The sequence below is a fragment of the Colletotrichum phormii genome, assembly GCF_030913505.1.
Source record: "Colletotrichum phormii strain CBS 102054 chromosome Unknown BDP81scaffold_3, whole genome shotgun sequence".
NCBI classification, from domain to species: Eukaryota; Fungi; Ascomycota; class Sordariomycetes; order Glomerellales; family Glomerellaceae; genus Colletotrichum; species Colletotrichum phormii.
In genome coordinates this window covers 788,425-807,678 of record NW_026851445.1, presented here as the reverse complement: position 1 = coordinate 807,678, position 19,254 = coordinate 788,425, and the positions used below count along the sequence as shown (strand labels likewise).

At 52.0% G+C, this 19,254-nt stretch overlaps 8 protein-coding genes across 8 annotated transcripts; 2 read left to right on the top strand and 6 right to left on the bottom strand.

The window, feature by feature from the left end:
- Window positions 1–314: 314 nt before the first annotated feature.
- Window positions 315–698, bottom strand: BDP81DRAFT_445999 (uncharacterized protein; the record flags this gene model as incomplete). The annotated part of the gene is made up of 1 exon (XM_060592020.1): window positions 315–698. One exon carries the CDS (start codon window positions 696–698, stop codon window positions 315–317), a length of 384 nt encoding a protein of 127 aa, XP_060449630.1.
- Window positions 699–1,367: 669 nt separating this feature from the next.
- On the bottom strand, window positions 1,368–3,284 carry BDP81DRAFT_478558 (FAD dependent oxidoreductase-domain-containing protein; the record flags this gene model as incomplete). Its single annotated transcript, XM_060594861.1, has 6 exons — window positions 1,368–1,639; window positions 1,777–1,825; window positions 1,977–2,634; window positions 2,724–2,754; window positions 2,815–2,975; window positions 3,184–3,284. The coding sequence occupies 6 exons, from the start codon at window positions 3,282–3,284 to the stop codon at window positions 1,491–1,493; spliced, it is 1,149 nt and encodes a 382-aa protein (XP_060449629.1). The 3' UTR covers window positions 1,368–1,490.
- Window positions 3,285–3,663: 379 nt separating this feature from the next.
- On the bottom strand, window positions 3,664–4,095 carry BDP81DRAFT_417893 (uncharacterized protein). The gene is made up of 2 exons (XM_060589660.1): window positions 3,995–4,095; window positions 3,664–3,944 (listed from the first exon to the last, which is right to left on the bottom strand). Exons 1-2 carry the CDS (start codon window positions 3,999–4,001, stop codon window positions 3,688–3,690), a joined length of 264 nt encoding a protein of 87 aa, XP_060449628.1. The 5' UTR covers window positions 4,002–4,095; the 3' UTR covers window positions 3,664–3,687.
- A 1,027-nt stretch (window positions 4,096–5,122) lies between these two features.
- On the top strand, window positions 5,123–6,176 carry BDP81DRAFT_417891 (uncharacterized protein). Its single transcript, XM_060589659.1, has one exon. It carries the CDS (start codon window positions 5,238–5,240, stop codon window positions 5,844–5,846), a length of 609 nt encoding a protein of 202 aa, XP_060449627.1. The 5' UTR covers window positions 5,123–5,237; the 3' UTR covers window positions 5,847–6,176.
- On the top strand, window positions 6,122–7,055 carry BDP81DRAFT_417890 (uncharacterized protein). Its single transcript, XM_060589658.1, has 2 exons — window positions 6,122–6,313; window positions 6,373–7,055. The coding sequence occupies exons 1-2, from the start codon at window positions 6,193–6,195 to the stop codon at window positions 6,642–6,644; spliced, it is 393 nt and encodes a 130-aa protein (XP_060449626.1). The 5' UTR covers window positions 6,122–6,192; the 3' UTR covers window positions 6,645–7,055.
- Window positions 7,056–8,147: 1,092 nt separating this feature from the next.
- Window positions 8,148–11,419, bottom strand: BDP81DRAFT_445997 (Pro-apoptotic serine protease NMA111; the record flags this gene model as incomplete). The annotated part of the gene is made up of 4 exons (XM_060592019.1): window positions 8,148–8,389; window positions 8,454–10,751; window positions 10,812–11,008; window positions 11,073–11,419. The coding sequence occupies 4 exons, from the start codon at window positions 11,417–11,419 to the stop codon at window positions 8,148–8,150; spliced, it is 3,084 nt and encodes a 1,027-aa protein (XP_060449625.1).
- A 1,241-nt stretch (window positions 11,420–12,660) lies between these two features.
- Window positions 12,661–13,635, bottom strand: BDP81DRAFT_504309 (uncharacterized protein; the record flags this gene model as incomplete). The annotated part of the gene is made up of 4 exons (XM_060595620.1): window positions 12,661–13,057; window positions 13,121–13,252; window positions 13,307–13,493; window positions 13,549–13,635. The coding sequence occupies 4 exons, from the start codon at window positions 13,633–13,635 to the stop codon at window positions 12,924–12,926; spliced, it is 540 nt and encodes a 179-aa protein (XP_060449624.1). The 3' UTR covers window positions 12,661–12,923.
- Window positions 13,636–15,620: 1,985 nt separating this feature from the next.
- BDP81DRAFT_126233 (uncharacterized protein) lies at window positions 15,621–18,929 on the bottom strand. The gene is made up of 4 exons (XM_060581674.1): window positions 18,585–18,929; window positions 17,507–18,532; window positions 17,420–17,456; window positions 15,621–17,083 (listed from the first exon to the last, which is right to left on the bottom strand). The coding sequence occupies exons 1-4, from the start codon at window positions 18,679–18,681 to the stop codon at window positions 15,859–15,861; spliced, it is 2,385 nt and encodes a 794-aa protein (XP_060449623.1). The 5' UTR covers window positions 18,682–18,929; the 3' UTR covers window positions 15,621–15,858.
- Between the last annotated feature and the right edge of the window lie 325 nt (window positions 18,930–19,254).

The window sequence follows — 19,254 nt, the reverse complement described above, 5'->3', positions numbered from 1 at the left end:
AGTGTCCTCTCCCACGACTGATTCTTTACACTGAGCGCTCTGATCAATGATGGTCTGATATAGAGGCATTGACCCACGTCACCACAATACCTTCGAGACAGGGCCTTTGAACATACTCCGTTGTTGACAAGTTCGACTAGATGGACAAACAAGATTGGTTGTCCTTGAAGAAAGGCCATATGTAGAACACCTGATCAAGAAACGAAGCTTTGTCGCTAAACTTGCGATGCTTTTAAGCGAGTTGATTTAATTAGCGTAGACCACTCCACTACTTTACATCTTGTTTTAATCTTTTGACCCCTCATTCATAAAGCCTAGGATGCTTGGGCACCAGCCTCGAAAACGTTGATAACACCGTCGCCGTTGAGATCAGCCGGGTCACCGGGTGCTGTGGGGGTTCCGTTGGGGTTGTTGCGGTCAAAGGTGCTCTGGAGCTGCTCGATCAAGCTTGAGCCACCACCACCTCCATTTCCACCTTGCTTTGGTTCTCTCGTGTCCAATGTGTTGATTTCCTGGCCCTCATCGTCATCTTGTTCAAGGTCTCTGTCGACAAGGATAGCGCCGCCTACGTCGCCACCGGGGTTGTTCGAGGCGACTCGTGCCTGAAGGTCCGAGATGGCTTCCTTGCCAGCCAAGGGCTGGGGAAGTGCAGTCACGACACTGCTTAAGAATAGAACTGCGACGGTGGAGAACTTCATTTTTGCTGATGATAGAAGGAATAAAGAAGATTGCTGATCCGAGGTATAGTAGTAAGATTACGAAAGTTGTAGGACGATAACTACTGCCTGAGTAGTGGGCGAAGAAAGCTGAAAGACTAGAGGAAAGTTATGAAGTGAGATGAGGTACTTCCAACTACATACTTGGAGTCACCGATGGCACCTTTATAGCAATCGCGATCAGGTGTGTCTGCTTTCGTTCACCAGGCATTGAGAGTGAAGATCAATCATGTTGATAAAAAATCGTTTGGGCCTTCCTAGCTTGGGCATGTCAAAGTTGTTTTGGTGGGAAGATCCCAGAATATGAGATGGAATGCCTCTCCAGTCCCCATCGACGGAGAACGAGATGGAGTTTCCCACGGCGGTGTGACTGCTGACCCAAGCCCATCCGTGCAGGGCAGAAAAGGCACCCATAGGCAACATGGAAGTTGCTAGGCGAACCTCTGACTTATAGGTTGTTGAAACTACTTCTTGATTCCGTCTTAACTTCCTTTGGTGTGACATATGTCAGCGTCTCAAACTGCGGCCCCCATTTCCTATCCTCTGATGTTTCCCTCAAGCTTGAAACTCTCGTTGGCTAGCTAAAACAGCACCAGGCGTCCACTTCGGTGTTTCATCTAATCACATGCGATCAAGCTATTGAATTCATCTCTTATTTCAGACGTAAACCTAGCGAAGAAGCATACCGCTTAAGCACAATGCGAAAGCGATGCATCAGACCAACTTACACGCAGTCGCATGTTCTGCGGGACCTGTCATCGAGCACCCGGCGGACTACAAGATGTGCCCCACTTTGGACATATTAACTGGCTCTTTAAGTCTGGATTCAAGATCAAAGTAAGGCAACGGAACGCGGGAGTCGATTTCTTGGCCGAGGAAAAGCTCGCAGAAGATTTTCGTTGACAGAAATACGCGGGCCATTCCTGGAGAAATGATGCTTCGTCAGCATGCAATCGAGGACATGGGCACGATCGCTTTAAGAGAGGCGACTCGAGTTTCCCCGGAACTATTGTCTCAGAAAGTGGAGTTGAGAAAGATTGAAAAACCGTATGTAACATACCGTGACCATGATAACCGCCGATGAGATACTGGCCAGGCTTTCCAGGTAGCTCTCCTATGAAAGGCAACAGGCCTTACTGAGCCCCATGATCCCGCTCCAAGCGAATGGAACAGGATCTTCGCCGCTGGAACTTGGACTCTCGATAGACTCTTTCCAGCCCCCGAAGTCCGAGATGGCCCTTCTTTGATGAAGTCAAGCACCTCGGGGACGGTAAAGGAGTCATCACAATCTCCATAGCCGCCCTCAGGCCCGTTCGGATGTGCGCCTTCTCCTCCACCCCAGATCAGGAACTTTTGCGAGCCGGGACGTTGAACGAGATAGTCGTAGTTGCTATCGGACACGAAAGCAAAGGAAGTAGATAGCGGTAAGTCAACGTAAGCGGGCGGAGGTGCGATGGCCGCAACGTGACCCTTCAGGGGAATGATGCGCCCATCGAGTTCTGGCAGTAGATGGGAGGCATACCCATTGGTGGCGTGTATCACCTTATTGGTAGTGATGTTACCACGACTAGTTGTGATAGTCCAACTACCAGAGTCACTGTCGGCTTGAGAAACTTCCATCACTGGGGTATTAGTCTCAAACAGAAGGCCAACCTCAAGAGACTTTCGTATCATGGCCATAGCCAGCTTATACGGCCAGAGACTTGAAGCGGGAAACGTGATAGCGCCATAGCAACTCGTGATACGAAGTGTTTCTTCGGCTTCGGCCTTTGACAAGACAGTAATTTCGGAGACGTCACCACCTGCTTCCTTGAAGCCGTTGTAGGATGCCAGTCCGGCTTTCCAGGTGTTTTCCGTCAGGTACACATCCGCGGACCGATACTCGACGAGGTCAATCTCGTCTTCCAAGCCATTTTCTCTGATAAAAGATAAAGATGGTTGGCTGCTTCAAACGTGCATTGCGCCATAGCTACCTTAGAGCCATGTAGCTTGAGCTATGCAGTGAACCCCCGGTAGCAATCGGGTTTGATATGTCCACCTACGGCACAAATTCAACCCTCTTTGGCCGAATGTAGGCGAACGACATGAGATTGCTTACCATTTCTACCTGTAGGTCCGCTGACCGCGGCTCGGGCTTCGAGCATCAACACAGACTTCGGTCTGTTGGGCGACTGATCTGTGAGCAGCCGATGGGCAATAAAGGCCCCAGAAATGCCAGCTCCGATGATGACAACATCTGCTGAGGTCGGAATTTCATGGCTAGAAGCGCTCAAACATCAGCCCGTCCGCTACTATGGACCGTTAACAAAAGAAGAGGCAGGGCGCTGACGAGCACCGCTCGCCATCATCATGTCAAATGCAGGATTGCACTAATGTTTGATAAGAATGGGAAACGCCTCAATGACTCTTCACTCTGGAGAACGCAATCCTCGTTTGCGGAATCAGGATTTGGGCTCATTTGACTTACGACTGGTGGTTGCTTATGACTGGATCTGGTTTGGACTGCCAGAACGCAGATGTTGAGTTGCCGACTGGTAACGTCGCCGTGTAAGTTGGACTCGTCGCCATTGGTACTAAGGTTAGAGAGACAAATTAGAGCCAGTGTATGATATGAATACCTAGGGTCACGTTTATTTCAAACTTGAAGAAGTTTATCTAACGCTTGTATTGAAGATGAGGCCTGCACTGATAAGCCAGCCGGTTACCCGAGGGAGCGCGGGGAACATGGTCCCCACCTGAGCTAGAGCTTTCCCCACCATCAAGTAAAGAAGCAGACGATCTCCTCAAACATTCGATAGAGGGCCGTTGCAAGGACGTCCATCATTCCCTAATCTCAGTGGCTCTGAGTTTCGCCGTGAACAACACCAGATCTTGCCTCAAGGAGCACAGCTGCTGCTTGCCAGCAACTTGAACCTTGGAAAGGTGGGGTGCTTGCTTCGCAAAAGTGCTTCGCAAAGCTAAGTACAGCAGTTTATACTTGCACTGGATGTTTCCACGCTTCATATGCTACCCAAGCCTGGAAAATACCAACAGCTAGTCCTAGTATCCCAAGAATGATCGCAATGATCACTCCAATAAGTGTCGCCAGCATCACGTGCCTAGCCTTACCTCGCCGTTCCAACCAGACATAGATAGGTCTTCGAGGTCTTGGGTTCTCAAGTTCGTCGTACAGGTCCATTAACCGTGAACCCCAGTAATAGTATCTAATATCTCTCTCGGAGGAGAGGCCAATGATATGTTAGTATTAGCATTCAATTCATCTGCTTTCAACCTCTTACTCCACATTGGTATCTTTCGAGGCTTTGAGACACTCTTTTCAGAATGCAGTATGGTGATAAAGCTCGACCACCCCAGTCTTGAGATCCATCCGAAGGTGGTTTCGAAGGTCATCTGTGCCTCGGAACGACAGTCCAGCGACTTTTTTGAGCCTTGTTGCTTTCAAGGCTGACTTGAAATCGGGCAGTGAATCGTCAGGCTCATTGAGGTCAGGATGGTCCCTCACTGGGAACATAGTTGATACCAGATCCCGCGCAGATTGCTCGTTCCCCCAGATGCTGGAATCGCTGCCGCCAGCCTGACCCTCGCAAGAACAGCTGACCATCAGGATAGCCTTGATGGCAAGGTTGAAGGCCTGATTCTCGTCTTCCGGCAGGGTGCTCTTGTCTTCTTGCCTCTTCAAGAAGTATTCTTCCATCAACTCGGCTCTCTGAGCCTCTGGTTTGGATTTGATCAACGCGATAATGTCATGTAGATCGTTATGCGATCGCAAAGCTTGTACCTCGTCCGGTGGGAAAGCATCAGAGACGTAGGATACCGTTGTCTCTCTGTAGTACTGGAAGTAGGGTTCAAATTTCGTCATCTCCAGCGTAGAGCTCCTGTCTCCATCGTTAACGCATATTTTCCAACCCCACAGAGCTTCACCTAGATGCCGTAGTTGCGACCTTGTGATCGACTCCAACGGGAATGTTTCATCTCACACTCGTCCATTATGGGCGAAGATACCCAGAGGATGTTTTACTTAACAGGTTAAAGAGACACGGCAGTCCAAGTTTTCTACTAAAAACTCAGGTTCTCAAACGGATACCAGGTCATCAAGAAGGAATGGAGCGAGGCGATGCCAGCCGCGGCGCTCGCACGCTGGAAGCAGGCTGCGTGATTGAAGGCTGTAATTGGGTCGTCTGTACAACTCTGGCGCCGTGGTTGCATGCATATTGCATCACTTAGTGTTGGGGGGCTGAGCTGTTGACGTGGCAGTCACGAATCTCGAGGTGTGGCATAAGCAAGCCCGGCCGTACTTGAGCAACCTCGCCTTATATGTACCAGCCATTTTACCTCAGCTCTGAGCCAGACGAACGTTTCTTTCCTTCGCATGAGTCTTTCAGTGCAGTCACCATGGCCGAAGTATCTCCGGCAGTCGTCACTCGCGATGAAGTTATCAGTCGCTTCAAACAAACACACCGGGAGCCACGAGCTTCGAAGCCAGCTCCAGGTCGCGTAACTCCTACCGCAGAATCATCGTCCATGTCGCAAAAGTCCACAGATTCGGGATACTCATCTCCAGATGAGCCTAACGCCTCCCAAGACAGCAAACCACCTAGGCCTAAAGGAATCATAGTCAAGTTGGGGGGCCAGAATCTCCTCAGGTTCAAAGGCACACCAAGCAAGGCAATGAATGATCGACTCAACCACGTTATCGATAAGATAGAGCCATTGCTACTCTCCCGCTTGAAGAAAACCGGAGGTCGAGTTGGACCGATGTCATTTCGAACAATGATACTCGGGACGAATGAAGAAGACGCTGGCGAGTACATTGTCGTGCTTTGTCCCAAAAAGTTGTTGGATACTGTCAATGATTTCTTCGATAAGACCAAGATAATCAAAGAGATGTGCGGACCAACCGAACAGACGCCGAGACTCAGCATCATCGTTGAGGGTCGAGAACCACGTTTAACCGCAAAGCTATCGCGTTCAAACATGTCAATAGACCAACGTCCCATCAATGTTTGCTTCGCGACCGGATATGAGAGGCCGAAACTTCCCGGATGTTCTCTGATGCTCCAAGATGTCGAGAAAGTCGGCAAGACCGCAACCTTCAGCGGCATGATAAGGGTGGTGGCTATGGATGGTTGAAGCGAACTGTACGGAATGACGGCGAGCCATGTTTTCGATGACGAGATTACGACAAGCTGCATCCACTCCATCGAATACTACAGCAGCGGAAGCTTAGTCCCAGCCTTACGGGAACGAAACTCTGATTCTGAAGTGTGGGGAGAATTCCGCACATGGCAGGTCTTGAAAAAAGGATAAGTCCGAAGAGAAAGGTCCGGATTTCGATTGGGCTCTAGTCAAATCTGACGAGCTTCTTCTCTTCGGCTCAAATATGGGCCCAAAAAACGACACATCGGGATTCATCAACTATCCCCTCACGACCAAACTTGGATCGTTTTCAGGGGATGAGCCTTACCAAGAGGTTGAGATGATTGCAGATGCTGAATTCAGTAGGTCCGGTTTGCTTTCGTGTGAGCCGGCTCGAATTCTGTTGGAAACATCTGATGCATTCACACCGGCGTACATTCTCACATTGAACGTGGGCGAAGGTAAGTCTGGTTGAATCCCGGGATGCATGGAAATAGCACTGACAGAGCCTGTGCCCTAGTTGGCGAAGGCGACTCTGGTGCATGGGTTGTGGGTTCATCCTCTCACGACGTTTTCGGCCACACGATCGCGGCAGATATGTTCGGCGACGCATACATTGTCCCTTTGGACCAAACATTCGCAGACATTCAAAGAAGTCTGGGCGCAGAATCTGTTCATCTACCTTCTCCGCAAGACTGCACATTCGAGCAAGTTTTCTCTGGCCACTTTCGCTCGCTGGCACGCGGTAAGGATGTCACCTCGGCTTCTTCAACTACGGAGAGTTCGTTGTGAAACCCTACGAGTCACGCAAGCTTAGATTCCGCCTACGCTTCGACAAGTGACAGCCTGGACAACTATGAACTGAGCATACGACACCGCCTGTTCGAAAGTGGCTTAGATACATATATCGCTAGTTCCGCATTTAATGTCGATCTAGGAGAACAAGGAACTCTCACTTTTCCATCGTTCAATGTCGGCGACGAAAACACACGCCCTGAGCAGAGTGCTAAGCGGAGGCGTCTATCAACAGGAGCCTATGTTGAGGAGACCTTTTTCGAAAGACCATCGCGATGAAGCAAGATGCGTACGACAGAGATGGGCTAAACGAGGACGTGGGAAAGATGCTTTGATAACCTGAGACTAAGCATGCTGTTTTCCTAAGAAAGAAGAGAAATCAAGCTACTGTGCCTCCTTCTCTCAAGCTCACGTGTTTCCCACTATGAGATCATTATAGCTCTCATGTGATAAGAACTGAGTCTCCATTAATTATCGTACGTCAGGGACGAGAGCCAGGGCGAAAACCTGTGGACATGCAGGGAAGTTAAGTAATTTATCTTGATGTATCTCCAGGTGAATTTTCCTGGCGAGAAGAAGAACTGCCAATATCAGCAAACATATGTCGTAACGAAATTCATCGGGGGACTAAATCCAACCCCATGAAGAACTTGTATGAACGCCGCCTTCCACAGCGAGGGTCGGCAGGTCTAAGAAACCTCGTTCAGACTTTCCATCGTATCGTCCAATCATGCTACGACCTTTTCCAGTCTTGTCATCAGGATATCTTATCTTGCTTCCCCGTCATGATATTGAGTCTTTCGATGATCTCATACAGCTCCTTTGTCACGAGTTATGGCAAAAAGCAATGGGCATATGAAGTGGGTTAAAGTGGCTTGAACTAACCCATCTAGAATGAAGAAAAGAGAGCAGTCTACATACTGAAGGAATATGATATCCACGTGATAAAGCACGTTGCAAGGTGCCTGACGAGTGCTGATCCCATTCCTATTTCGTGACAATTGACTTGCTATCAAGAATCACAACCCGCATAAGAGAGGCATCACGGCATATCCCAGAATGCAAGACGTATTGAGATGATAAACAGACTTCCCTCACGAAGTCTAACGGGTATTCAACAGAGAATCGAAGCAAAAGAAGAAAGTCTAGGAAAAAAAGGAAGGACAAGGTTCCCATCGGAAAGCATGACCCTCCCCCCTTCCCTATAGCCCCTATTTATACATGTAAATACAAGAACATCCAGTTGAGAATGCTGTCCTCACGGCCGTGCGCGTTCGCGTTTCGCCTTAGCCCATGCCCTTGAATCCCTCAGCCCCTTTGCCCGTGTCCTGTCCTGTCCTTGTCTAGAAGTTTTCCCAGTGATGTGTGTGTGAATGGTGTTTTGTCATTAAAATGACCCGGATCTCGTGATGCCGAGTCCGGGGGGGATACAATGCTGTCGTCGCCTAGTACGACAGTCTTTCTTGATTCATGAATGTGGAAGTGTGGAGGTCGTGTGCTCTACATGGGGGCAGGGGGCTCGTCAACCATCTCAGCGTCCTCAGCGACGGCGAGCACGGAGTCGAGCACACCGTCGGGGCCCTCGCCATCATACGTCTTGCCGCCCTCGTACGTCTTCCGTCTCCAGCCGCAAGACTCCGACGGGTCCTTGGTCCATTCCGTTGTCGGGAAGTAGTGCTCGTTCTTCTTCATGGTGATGACCCAAGGTACACTATCAAAAGTGACAGCCTTCAGTCGGAAGTCTGCAGAAAAAGAAAGCACGGTCAGCTGATAAACAAGAGAACACACGGCAGAAAAGCCACTTACAGGTGTTGTCTGGGATCTTCTGGACGGAAGCGAGGAAGGTCTCCAGATCGGGCGTCGCCTTGCCGTTGACGTGGGTAATGAAGTTGGTGGGCGCGAGACCGTACTGGTACGAAGGCGAACCGCGAGTGCGGGCCGAGACATACACCTCGCTGTGCAGCTTGCTAATCTGCTGTCTGACGGCGTGGTGAGGTCGGTGCAGAATGGCACCACAGAAAGAGATGGCATGGTCGGTCTCAACATCGTCGGCGGCGACGGTGTGGGCCTTGATGTGGATCTCCTCGCAGTTGCGGACGATGACGGCGTCGAGGACCTCGTGAGAATACATGATGTCCAACTCGGAGACCTTGGTGATGACCTTGCCGTTGAGCGTGAGCAAGATGTCGCCCTCGAGCAGAGCGCTTGACTGCTCACTGCGCTCAAAGGTTCGCTTGCTGACCATGAACAGCTGGTGGTGTGTCTTGTTGGCTTCGGTGACCTTGCCGATCCACTCGTCAGAGACGCCCATCACTCTAGCTTGAGCCATGGCGATGGCTCTGAACTCGACGGAGAGCATGCGCAGCTTGGGAACGATGCCCTGTTGGATCTGAGACACCACAGGCAACAGAGTGGGCGTAGCAAGACCAAGGTGGTACTCCTCATCACGGTTGCTGCAAGGGGAGCGCTCGCCCAAGTAAGTGAGCCAGAGGGCCTGAACCGTACCATCGTCAGCGATGAGAACACCGCTGCCGCACTGATTGCTCAGACTCGTGTCAACAGTGATGGCATCGACGTTGATGGCACGGTATCTGGGTGCACCAGAGTTGGCTGGGATAGCCACGGCGGTGACCTCTGTGACTGTGGTAGAGGCATGGACAATCTTTCCAATCCTGTTGTATCCCATGAAGTTGGTAGAAGCTCCTTGGGTGATGTTGTCCGTGCTCAACCTCGCACTTTGAACGGGAGCATTGACCAGCGCCGGGTCGTACTGCACAATGGCATAGTTCTGCAGAGGGTGGAGGAAGACGACCTTGCCCTCGACAATGATTGAGTCCGCAATGGTGATTGTCACATCGCACAAATCGTAAGGCACAATTGCTCTTGAGATGACGACAAGACCCTTGTCGGCATCAATCACCAAGCCCATGCCCCACTTCCGATTCTTAGGGAAGCCGTCCAGCTTAACAGGCATGGTGCAGTTGACGTGGACGAAGCTGCGCACCAGATCGGCAATAGCTGTGTGCTTCATATTCTCGAGCTGGATGAACGAAGCGGAGCGAGCAACAGGCGCCTTGGGAGGAAGGGGATCAGCCAGGTCAGTGAAGTCCCAAAGTCCAGTCTCGTCATTCCGGACAGCCATCTTCATCTTTGCTGACCAATGTCGGTCGACGTAGATGATTGTGGTGTTCAGAGTGTGCAGATCACGCAGGTGCTTGTAAGTGACAACCACGCGGGACTTGTCAGGGATCGTCTTCATCACCTCGATAAAGGTCTCCAGATCAGGGGTCTTCTTGTGGTCCACGGTTTGAATCAACCAGCCATTGTCCGCGTTATCGAATCTGAAAGAGCCAGTCGCCTCGCAAACGAAGACACCTTGGCACGCAACACCGTATAGACGGGCCTGCTGGTATGACAGGCTGTGGAAGCTGGCACCTGCGACGGATACGAAGCGGTCAGGGGTGATCTGGTGAAGGTCACCAACCTCGACATCGACCTCAATATCCTCGCCGCCTCTTTGAATCTGGAGATGGATGGTCTTTCCAACATTTGAGTCCAACAAGTCATCCAGACGGATGAATTGGCCCACACGCTCGCCGTTCACCTTGACGAGAATGTCGCCCTCCTCGATCTTCTGGTCAGACTGTCCCTTGGGAAGGACGATTTCCGCAACAAGCATGTTGTTGTCCTTGGGGAAATGCTGACGAGTGGCAGCCTCCGTCTCTGGGGTAAGGCCGAGACGTCTACACTCGTCGAAAGGCTTGAGGAGGAATTGACACTGGATGTCACCTCTTGTGACAGGCTTGCCCTGGCGGATGCATTCCAAGGCCCGTAACGGTCGGTCCAATGGCAGGAAGTAATCTGTCGAAGCACCGTCGGATCGTCCACCAGCTTGCAGCGCCACGGCAAAGCCGTCCACGTTCACAACCGGACTGCCAGAACTACCACCGCTGGCGGCAGCATTGGCTTGGTAGTAGCAGGTGTTGAAGTCGCTGTATCCTTCCCCGTACTCTGGCGCGTTTCGGTCCAGACGACTGATGAAGCCAGACAAGATACTGAGCTTCTCTCCGGCATCGTTACCCACCACTCTGATCTCAACACCAACTGTCAAGCTGTTAGCGGATCCACTCCTTGAAAAGACTACCCATCAAGGTGTATGCCTACCCTTCGCAAGGTCCGGGCGAAGCACCAGCGCATTCAGCTTCATGTACTTGACGGCCTTGGGGTCGAATCGAAGAATACCGAAATCGTGAACGGGGTCGCGGTAGACGGGGTACGCATCAACCTCTTCGTGGTTGTCGAAGACGACGTAACCCCAGAACGGACCGGATCCAACCACGTGTCGGTTCGTCAAGATGTATCTGTAGTCCACTTCGTCAGCCCTCGACCTCCCTGTGACCTGCAACAGCGAAATCCTTGTCTTACCCCTTCTGAGCGTCCACCACAAAGCCAGTCGCCTCACTCGTCAACGCCGCGTCCGTGTCAAAGGAGCATGTCTGGCAGAAGCGAATCGAGACAACGTTGCTGACAACATTCTCAATTGTCTTTTGCCACGCCTCCGGCTCCTGCGTTATGGGAAGCATGCCGTTCAGCCGCGCGGCATCATCGAACTCGCTGTCCTCCTCACTCTCTTCGACGCGCTCAACCTCGGGTGTGTTGTCGCCGGCAGACAGCTTGCCGTTCAGGGCGCGGTGCTGCTTGTGGGGTCGCAGGCCCTCGGGGCTGGTAGGAGCCTTGCGCTTGGAGCGCGGTGATGCGCTGTTGCCGTTCATGTTTGCGGTCTCGGTCGTTGTGGTCTGGGTAGAGGACTGCTCGGTTTGCTGCGGCGTCGGCGAAGGGTTAGGTTCGACGGCGGCTGAGAAAGGGCGGCGAGTCTGGGCGCAGATGGTTCGTCGCGTTGTCTTATAGCTGGTGTCTCTGGGAGAAATGGCTCGAGCTATACGGGAGTAGCCGCGTTGTGCGAACGGGAGGAGCTCGAGTTGGCGTCGAAAAAGCTGGGGGGAGGTAAGAGTGAAGGTGGTGGTGGTGGTGATGGATGCTGTCCAAGGTCGTCGTGCTAGTACTGCCGGGGTGGATGCAAGGCTCAAGCAAGTCCCTCTGCCTCTAGTAAAGACGGAGCGCATCCAGCGAGAGAAGGTGGAAGAAAAGGATGGCAACCTTCAGCTGTGGATACGAAAATGAACAATGCCTTTGTCAAATGAACGGCAGGGAATTGGTTGTTTTGGGCTATCAGGGTAGAGTGCGACAGAACCTGAAGCTATTGCGCATGTGATCCCCTATGAGTGTGGGAGAGGAGGCAATCTAAGAAAAGTTGTGCTGAACGCGAACACCTTTTCCAACGTCGTTTGTCGTCAAAAATTTCAGGTGCGGGACGATGGCAAACAAACAGGATCTGTCCGATATGGGGGTCACCCAGGTGAGATCACCAGGCTAGATGCATAAGAGCCCGCTTAATGGGTGCATGTACCGGGTGGGTGTCCATCCCTGCTATTTCTCCACTAATTCCCCGGTTGCTGATGTAATGTGAGACTAGCGTCCCTGTTGAGGTCCGTACAGTTCGCTAAGGCGGTCTGGCACTCTGGCAGAGTTCACTTTAACACTCTTGACGGCAGACGTCAATGAGTGTGTGCCTGGTCCGCAGGTCGAGATGGGACGGAATGGATCATGCTCTCACGCAGCACACCACCAACGACCGAACTCCAGGCTGCAAGAATATGCAGGTCTCACAACGTCCTGCTCGAATGACCGGCCGGGATGCACCTTGAATGGGAGTCTATGTTCGGCGACCTGATTCGTTGGACAGCCGGTTTATCGATTGTCGGGCGAGGTTCGGGGCTTCACCACCACCCACCAGCCTAAGGTAAGTCGGTTGATATTGTTCCCCAATACGAACAAGTATTCGTCGCCACCGCCCTCCAGCCACATCTGGTTCCGAGCTGTCTATTCTCTCAGTTTCCGAGCAACAGCTGCCGCGCCGGGAGAGGATTCAGAGAGGAGACACAGTGAAAAGACACACCGAAGGAGCGTGAGGCCTTAAGACGATGGGGACAGCAAGAGAGCCAAGATATGAGAGTAAAAAGTATCCCTTTTGATTTCTGTTGGCCTGAACTACCTAAGAGACGTATGTGAATGCAAGAGCACTGGGTCACATTGTGTGTCTCCCCTTCCAAGCCATTTCAGAGCAATATCCATTCCTCGCGCGGAACCCAATGAAAGCCAACCGCAGCCATGTCGAATGAGACGGCCATTTAGCGATGGTAGTAAGTATAAGGTAACCTACTGCTCGCCATCCTTCTCATCCTTGGTCTCAGCCTGGGCCTCATCATCAGCTTCAACCTTAGCCTCAGCCTCCTCGGCCTTGACCTGGGCCGCCTTCTTAGCCGGGGTGCGACGCTTTTTGGGAGTTCCGTCTGTTTGGCAATGAATTAGTTATATGGCCCGTTGAGCAAAGAGTATTCGGAGGTGACACTTACCAGCGGTGGTGGAAGCAGCGCGCTTCTTGGGAGCGACCGCCTTGGTCTCCTCGCTGCCCTCCTGGTCGCCGTTGGCCTCCTCATCATCCTCAGCAGCAGCGACGGCCTTCTTCTTGGCGGCAGTCTTGCGAGCTTGGAGAGATGTCAGAATGGACTAAAGACATGAGTGGAAGAGAGAGAACTTACGAGTCTTGGGCTTCGGGGCAGGAGCCTCTCCGTTCTCGCCGGTGTTGAGCTCACGCATCTGAGCGACGATAGCAGTCCACTGGCCCTGCAGGGCCTTCGTAGTGCGGCCCTCCATGCTCACGTTCTTCCACTCGACGCCCTTGCCCTCGGGGAGCACAGTCGCAAGCACGCGAAGGACAAGCTGGAACTGTATGTCTGAATGTCAGCCACATGAAAAGTGAAAGTGAAAGTGCCAGACTTACGCGCGCAGCATCGGTCCAAGCACCGACGCGAGCACCAGCAGGAGCAGCCTCGCTGCCGTTAGCGGTAGTAGCCTTGGTGTCAGCCATGTTGAAAGGATGGTATTCTCGTGCTCTAGAAATGATTGGTTCTGTCAGTCACTGAAGATGAGGTTGATGTCGAGATCATAGGTGGAGGGTAAGAGAGACGAGGAGATGAGCAGAATGGAGGGAAAACGGTAAGGCAGGGAGGAAAGTGGGAATGATGGTAATAGATGGAGGAAGGTATGTGGGGTGATAAATTAAATCGACGGTGATAATGATGGAAGGAGTCTGAGTGAGGTAGGTGAAGTGTTCAGGTATGAATATTGACTGATCACGTACAAGAGTATGAGTGATGAAGGATGATGAAGCTGATACAGCTAAGCTTTGTTGCTGAGGTGCGATGGTATTTGGGTGAGAAGACAAGTGTGCGAGTGTGAAAGAAGTATGAGGGTGAGGAAGTGAGAAGGATTGAGTGAGAGGGTGGAAGAGCTGGGTTTTATGCGAGAGATGGATGGGGATGAAGGCCTCTGTGGGTGGAAATCAGGAAGGGAAGGAAGGGAAGGAAGGGCAGTGAAAGGCAGGTTCAAGGCGTCTCTTTCCTCAAAGGTTTCCACCGTCGCAGAGGAATTCAGAACTGCCTAGAGCTCACAGTGAGACCGGATGGGGTCCCGTTCTCAGAGCAAGTTGTTCGGAGGAAAGAAGGAGATAGAAAGACGAGAGGAAGGAAGGCAGTCAACTCGCTCAGAGACCTCACCACTCTCGATGAACCAAAACAGGCAACAAGTGTAGATCCCAGTGATGAGATCTCAATTTCCATAAGAGATCCTCAAAGTGAGAGAAAGGGAAATAAATCAAAGAACCATAGAGAACTCCTCAAACTCACATGTCGCAGCTTAGATGCTTCAGTAAGATCCCCAAGTTGTGCCCATGTTGATGCCAGCACATGTCGTTAGCGAAGTATTTGGGCCCCTCCCCAAAGCTCGTCTTCAGCTTAGGTCTCGCGGGTCTCAGCGGAGGAAGCGCCACTGCCTCCTTCCGCACACCAAGAGTCTTCGCCATGAGTTTCGGTGGGAAGCAGAGAAAATACGGGTAGGCGAGTAGAGGCAAAGTAGAGCAATATTCGAATGTCGTTTCGATACCGTATGGCGGCAACCGATCACCCCTAGACTCGAGCCTTTCAAAGATAGGTAGGTAATGATTGCAAACGAAGAAGTTGTTTCAGCAACGGTTCGAAAAAGAGAAGAAAGGCGAGCAAGTTTCATTGGACCAAAGTCACGACTAAGCGTAGCTGGACGTTTCCTTCACTGGATCGTCAGATCTAGAAACGTCACTCCCTCGAGGCACGACCAAGTCTCCGCCCTTTTTTGGGAGAGACACACAGTAAACAAGGCATGTGGCTGTGAGCCTAGGATCATAAAGGACGACATAAGCAACCCGTAGAAAGAAAATGAAACAAAACAAAAGGTCTTAGCTAAAGGAAGGGAGAGGGGCTAGTTTGTAGATACATAGGAACTCGTGATGATTTCAACTCGCACTTCATTGACGTTGACGCAGTATCCAGAGAAGCTGACTTCTTGACATAGAATTCCACGAAACATCCCTTTCCATTCAACTACAGGAGCGGCGGAGGATGACAATTGCCGAAACAACACGCAAACAGTAACACAGGTGGAAACTCACGAGCAGTGGACCAAAGTGTAAACGATAAAATGCATAATTCTAATGATGCTGGTTGTCTATTCATCTTCCCATACCTAGTTGGCGTTGAAGAGTTTCAACCAAGCTTGGCGGGGATAGCCTCAAAAGGGGGCTAAGTGTCCGATACATATTACACAACCCGATCCACCCATAGTAGCCAAGGCAAGAAACAACCAAGGCCTGGCCATGCGAGACCGTGGTAACCGTAGGTCAGCACAATCGCAAAGGATCGAGCCTAAGAACCCCAAAAACCCAACGTAAGAGAGCAAACTGCAGAATGTAGCGCAAATATGGGGTGTATACACACACACGCCTTCCTCCTCGTCTAAGTCATAATAGGGTTATCGCCGTGTACGATGTCGGCGAGTGAGTGTATGTGCAACGCGGCCTGGTCGATTGTGCCAGTCAAGAGACAAGGTCGAACCGTGATTAATATCCTCCCAAATGCCGGGTATCGTTCCGTGTCGTTTCCCATTTAGTCCGAGCTGTCGTCAAAGTTGAAAAATACACCTCCGTAAGGTAAGAACAAGGATTTCGAGGGCAGAATAATTCTTCCCAGATAGGAGGCGCTAGTAGAATAAGAGTCTCCGCTCATGCCATCTTGCCCTTGTATACCATGAACTCGCGAATGCGTGCTTCATGGTCTTCGCATGCGACAGCCCACTTTCTCCGAACCTCCTTGTCTTGTGCCATCCACTCAAGATATTCGTGAATCTCATCATCGCCGCGGGAGACTAGGAATGAATACCCCTTGCGAGCTCGGAGATCGGCGATGTTTGCCTTACGAGCATTGAAATGCTCAATTACTTGAGCGTTGAAGATCTCCCATCTCAAAACGTAACTCTGGAAGTCCTGGGTGTATTTCTGCCAGGCACCGCCAGTTGGCTTCAAATTGACCGCGAAAGTAGGCGGGGGTCGGGGTGCTTGCGGGATGACCGGGAAATCGAGCGACGGTTTCTTCTCCTTCTCGATCGGAGCGCGGCCTGAGGGCTGACTCTCGAACGGCAGATTCATCTTGAGATCATTCAGGGAACCTAGGCCTGAAGAGCTTTGCGCGAATGGCGCCACGTTCTTGAGATCGGCAAGGCTGGCCCTAAACTCCTCGCTGTCTTCAGAACCGGCGTTGTTCGGGTTGAATTCCGACTTTCGTACAGGTAGCTTCGGGCCATTTTCTTGCAAGCCATTGCCAGGCCTCCATTCTGGTCGAGATGGCTCCACAGGAATGTTTCTCGCGCTGTTCGAATGATCTCGCTTTTGAGAAGATCCAGTCTGCGGAGGATCGATGTCCATAGCATTCGGGCTATTCGCACCGATGGGCTCCGCCATTGATTTCCTTCCTCTCCACTCGGCCTCCTCGTCACTATCATAGTCATCATTCACCAGCCCTGCATTGCCTCCTGCCGTCGGCTTGACCTTGGTCTTCCTAGAGTTCACTCGAGAAACCCGGGTAGGGGATGTTGATGTAGAGTGCGTCTTGTGCGGTACGAAGTTTTGGGCTCCAATCTGCTGAGTCCAGTCCTGAGCATCAAACTTGCCTTCTGCAGACGGTGATCCTGCCGGCTGGCCCGACATGTCCTTCTGGTGTCTCAGGCTTGGGCGCTTGATCGGGGATCGACGGCCTACGCGGCTTCCGGACTGCGAACGAACCTTGGCGGCTTGGTCCTGGATCGGACTGCCGGCACTGAATTTCCAATCGTCTGGACCATCGCCGTTTACAAAGCTGGTGTCAATTTCCTCAGTGCTCCTTCGGCTGAATGTTGGCTGCTCTGGAGCAGCAGTTCGGGTAAAGGTATCATCGTCGATCGGGAAATTAAAGCTATTAGTAGTTTTCTTGTCAGCTTGGTTCGGTGTAGTATCATGCTCAGTGTCAATCGTGTGGCGCTTGTCACGACCAAGCGGTGTCAGGTCTGGCGCCTGTCTTTTGACGAGCTTGCTCAGAAGTTCACCCTGCTTTCGCTCGAATGGCGTGAGTGAGTCGCTTCTCGACCTGTCTCCACTGGGAGACGGCGAATCGTACAGTTTTGCGTTGCTCGACTGCCCAGGAAGCGGATGCTGGGTTGCATGACCTGTGCGAGCCTCGGCTGCTGATTTACGCCGCAGGTTCGGGACCGCAAAAGGAGAAAAAGAACCCGGGGAAAAAGATGTTTCGTACATTGAAGCTCCTTGTGGCGTGTTTGTGTTCCTCGCACCTGCGAAAAGTATTAGCTTTTGCCGACTGATAACACTTTAATCACCTCACCATTGGTATTCTGAGAAGCAGAGGCCTTCGCACTGTTCGAAGCAGGACCAGTAGCCGTATTCGGTGGGGTATATCTTGCGCTTGCGCGGGATCTAAAGGGGTCCTTAGGGGAGTTGGACGCAGTCTCAGTCGCCGTGTTAGGGCGGTCGTCTTGCGGCGTCGAAGTCGACGTGCGCGGGCTCGACGGCTCAGTCCTTGCTTGGCGCGGGACACTCTGGGCACGCTGACGAGCGCTGCCAGGCGAAAGGTTGGGCCCGTAGCTTTCCTGGGGTGGCCGAGGGCTTTCCCGGGTGCTTTTGGCTCGCCCCACAGAGATGCCATCGAACGGGTTCAGTTTCTCGCCGCCATGTGACATGTAAGGAGTGCTTTGGCGGGAATCTGAGTTGTCTCTAAATTGTGCCAGAGGGTCTGGCACTCCTGCCTCTTGCTGTCTGCGCGCATTGTCTGCGAAAATATTGGTGTGCCGGGACGAGGTGGAGTAGTTGGACGAGTTCACCGGAGGTTCATCTGCAGGGACTGGCGAGTGAGGAGTGTAGCCAGGTTTCCGCCCAAAAGAAGCCTCCGCCCTCTGTTTCTGAGAAGGAGTCCGGGGGACTGGTCGCTTTGGAGTCTCGGGGGCCTTGGTAGGCTTTGGCTGAGATTGACTGGCTCGACCCTTCATATTCTCAAAGGCGTGCCAGGCATTCCGCTTCGCTTCTGGGTCATCTCTCGTCTGGGTCTTAGCCGTGGGAGCCGTGCCCGAGGCAAAGTTGCGATATCTGCTGGCTCCTGAGGGGGGCGGAGGCGGCGGCGGATTGCGAGCTGTCGCATTACGACGAGGCGGGGGAGGAAAGTTGGCACCGGCGTTTTGCCAGGGGTTGCCTCGGACTCCGGACGCTGTGGGATATCTCGATCGTGTTCGCCCGGCATCGTACTTGGCTCGTTGTTGAGGATCAGTAAGAATTTCGTGTGCTGACTGAATGACCTGAAATCGGGAGTTGACTTCGGCTTCTCTGCCTGGGTTTCGATCGGGGTGGTACTTGAGTGCTAGCTCGGGTTAATCAACTTGTTCGGTGGGAAGAGATCAGTCTTGCCTTACCTAGCTTTCGGAACTGCTTCTTGATCTCATTGGTATCTGCGTCTGCCGGGAGCTCCAGGTCCGCGTAGTAATCGCGGCTCATGTCAACACCTCCCATCCTGACGGTGGATTGATGCTTGACAGACTAAAGACTCTGGAAATGCTGGCTTTTTTGTCCAAAACGCATACCAAGTTCAGGATATCTCGTTGTGGCGAAGAGTTGTAGAGTCGTAGACCAACTGAAGCACACTTGAGGTTATCGAAAGTAGCTTCGCCCGTCTGCGTTGAAGGGTGCCGGGATCTAGCAACACAGCCTTGTGCCGGGTAGGTGTTGGTGTGGCGTAGCTCAGAAGTGTCGCCTGCGTAGATGGTGGCTGAGCAAACTGACGTGACAGTCAAGAGTCGCGAAATGATCGGGTTCTCCAAGCACCGTTGTTTCGATCCGGAAAACGTAGTCGTAAGAGCTGTCTGCAGCTTCGGTTTCTACCACGTTGGCAGACGGAGGTTCGTCTTCGGAAGGCCGATCGAAAGTTATGGATGTCTGTAAGGGGGGAAAGTAAAAGAATGAGTGGACTAAGACAGCAAAGGAAGTCAGCAGTCGGGTCACGAGTAGTTCGGGACAAAGTACTAAAGGTTTGCGCAAGCGGAAGTTATCGTTGTGAAAGGCACGGCAGTAGGCTCGGACGAGGTA

What these genes read in the sequence shown, in the direction of transcription:
- BDP81DRAFT_417891 (XM_060589659.1), top strand. Translation starts at nt 5,238, where the DNA reads ATGTCGCAAAAGTCCACAGATTCGGGATACTCATCTCCAGATGAGCCT.
- BDP81DRAFT_417890 (XM_060589658.1), top strand. Translation starts at nt 6,193, where the DNA reads ATGATTGCAGATGCTGAATTCAGTAGGTCCGGTTTGCTTTCGTGTGAG. An exon ending in CACATTGAACGTGGGCGAAG is followed by an intron (nt 6,314 to 6,372) that starts GTAAGTCTGGTT and finishes CCTGTGCCCTAG; the next exon opens with TTGGCGAAGGCGACTCTGGT.
- BDP81DRAFT_126233 (XM_060581674.1), bottom strand. Translation starts at nt 18,681, where the DNA reads ATGGGAGGTGTTGACATGAGCCGCGATTACTACGCGGACCTGGAGCTC. An exon ending in GAAGCAGTTCCGAAAGCTAG is followed by an intron (nt 18,533 to 18,584) that starts GTAAGGCAAGAC and finishes AACCCGAGCTAG; the next exon opens with CACTCAAGTACCACCCCGAT. An exon ending in ACGCCACAAGGAGCTTCAAT is followed by an intron (nt 17,084 to 17,419) that starts GTACGAAACATC and finishes AACTACTAATAG; the next exon opens with CTTTAATTTCCCGATCGACG.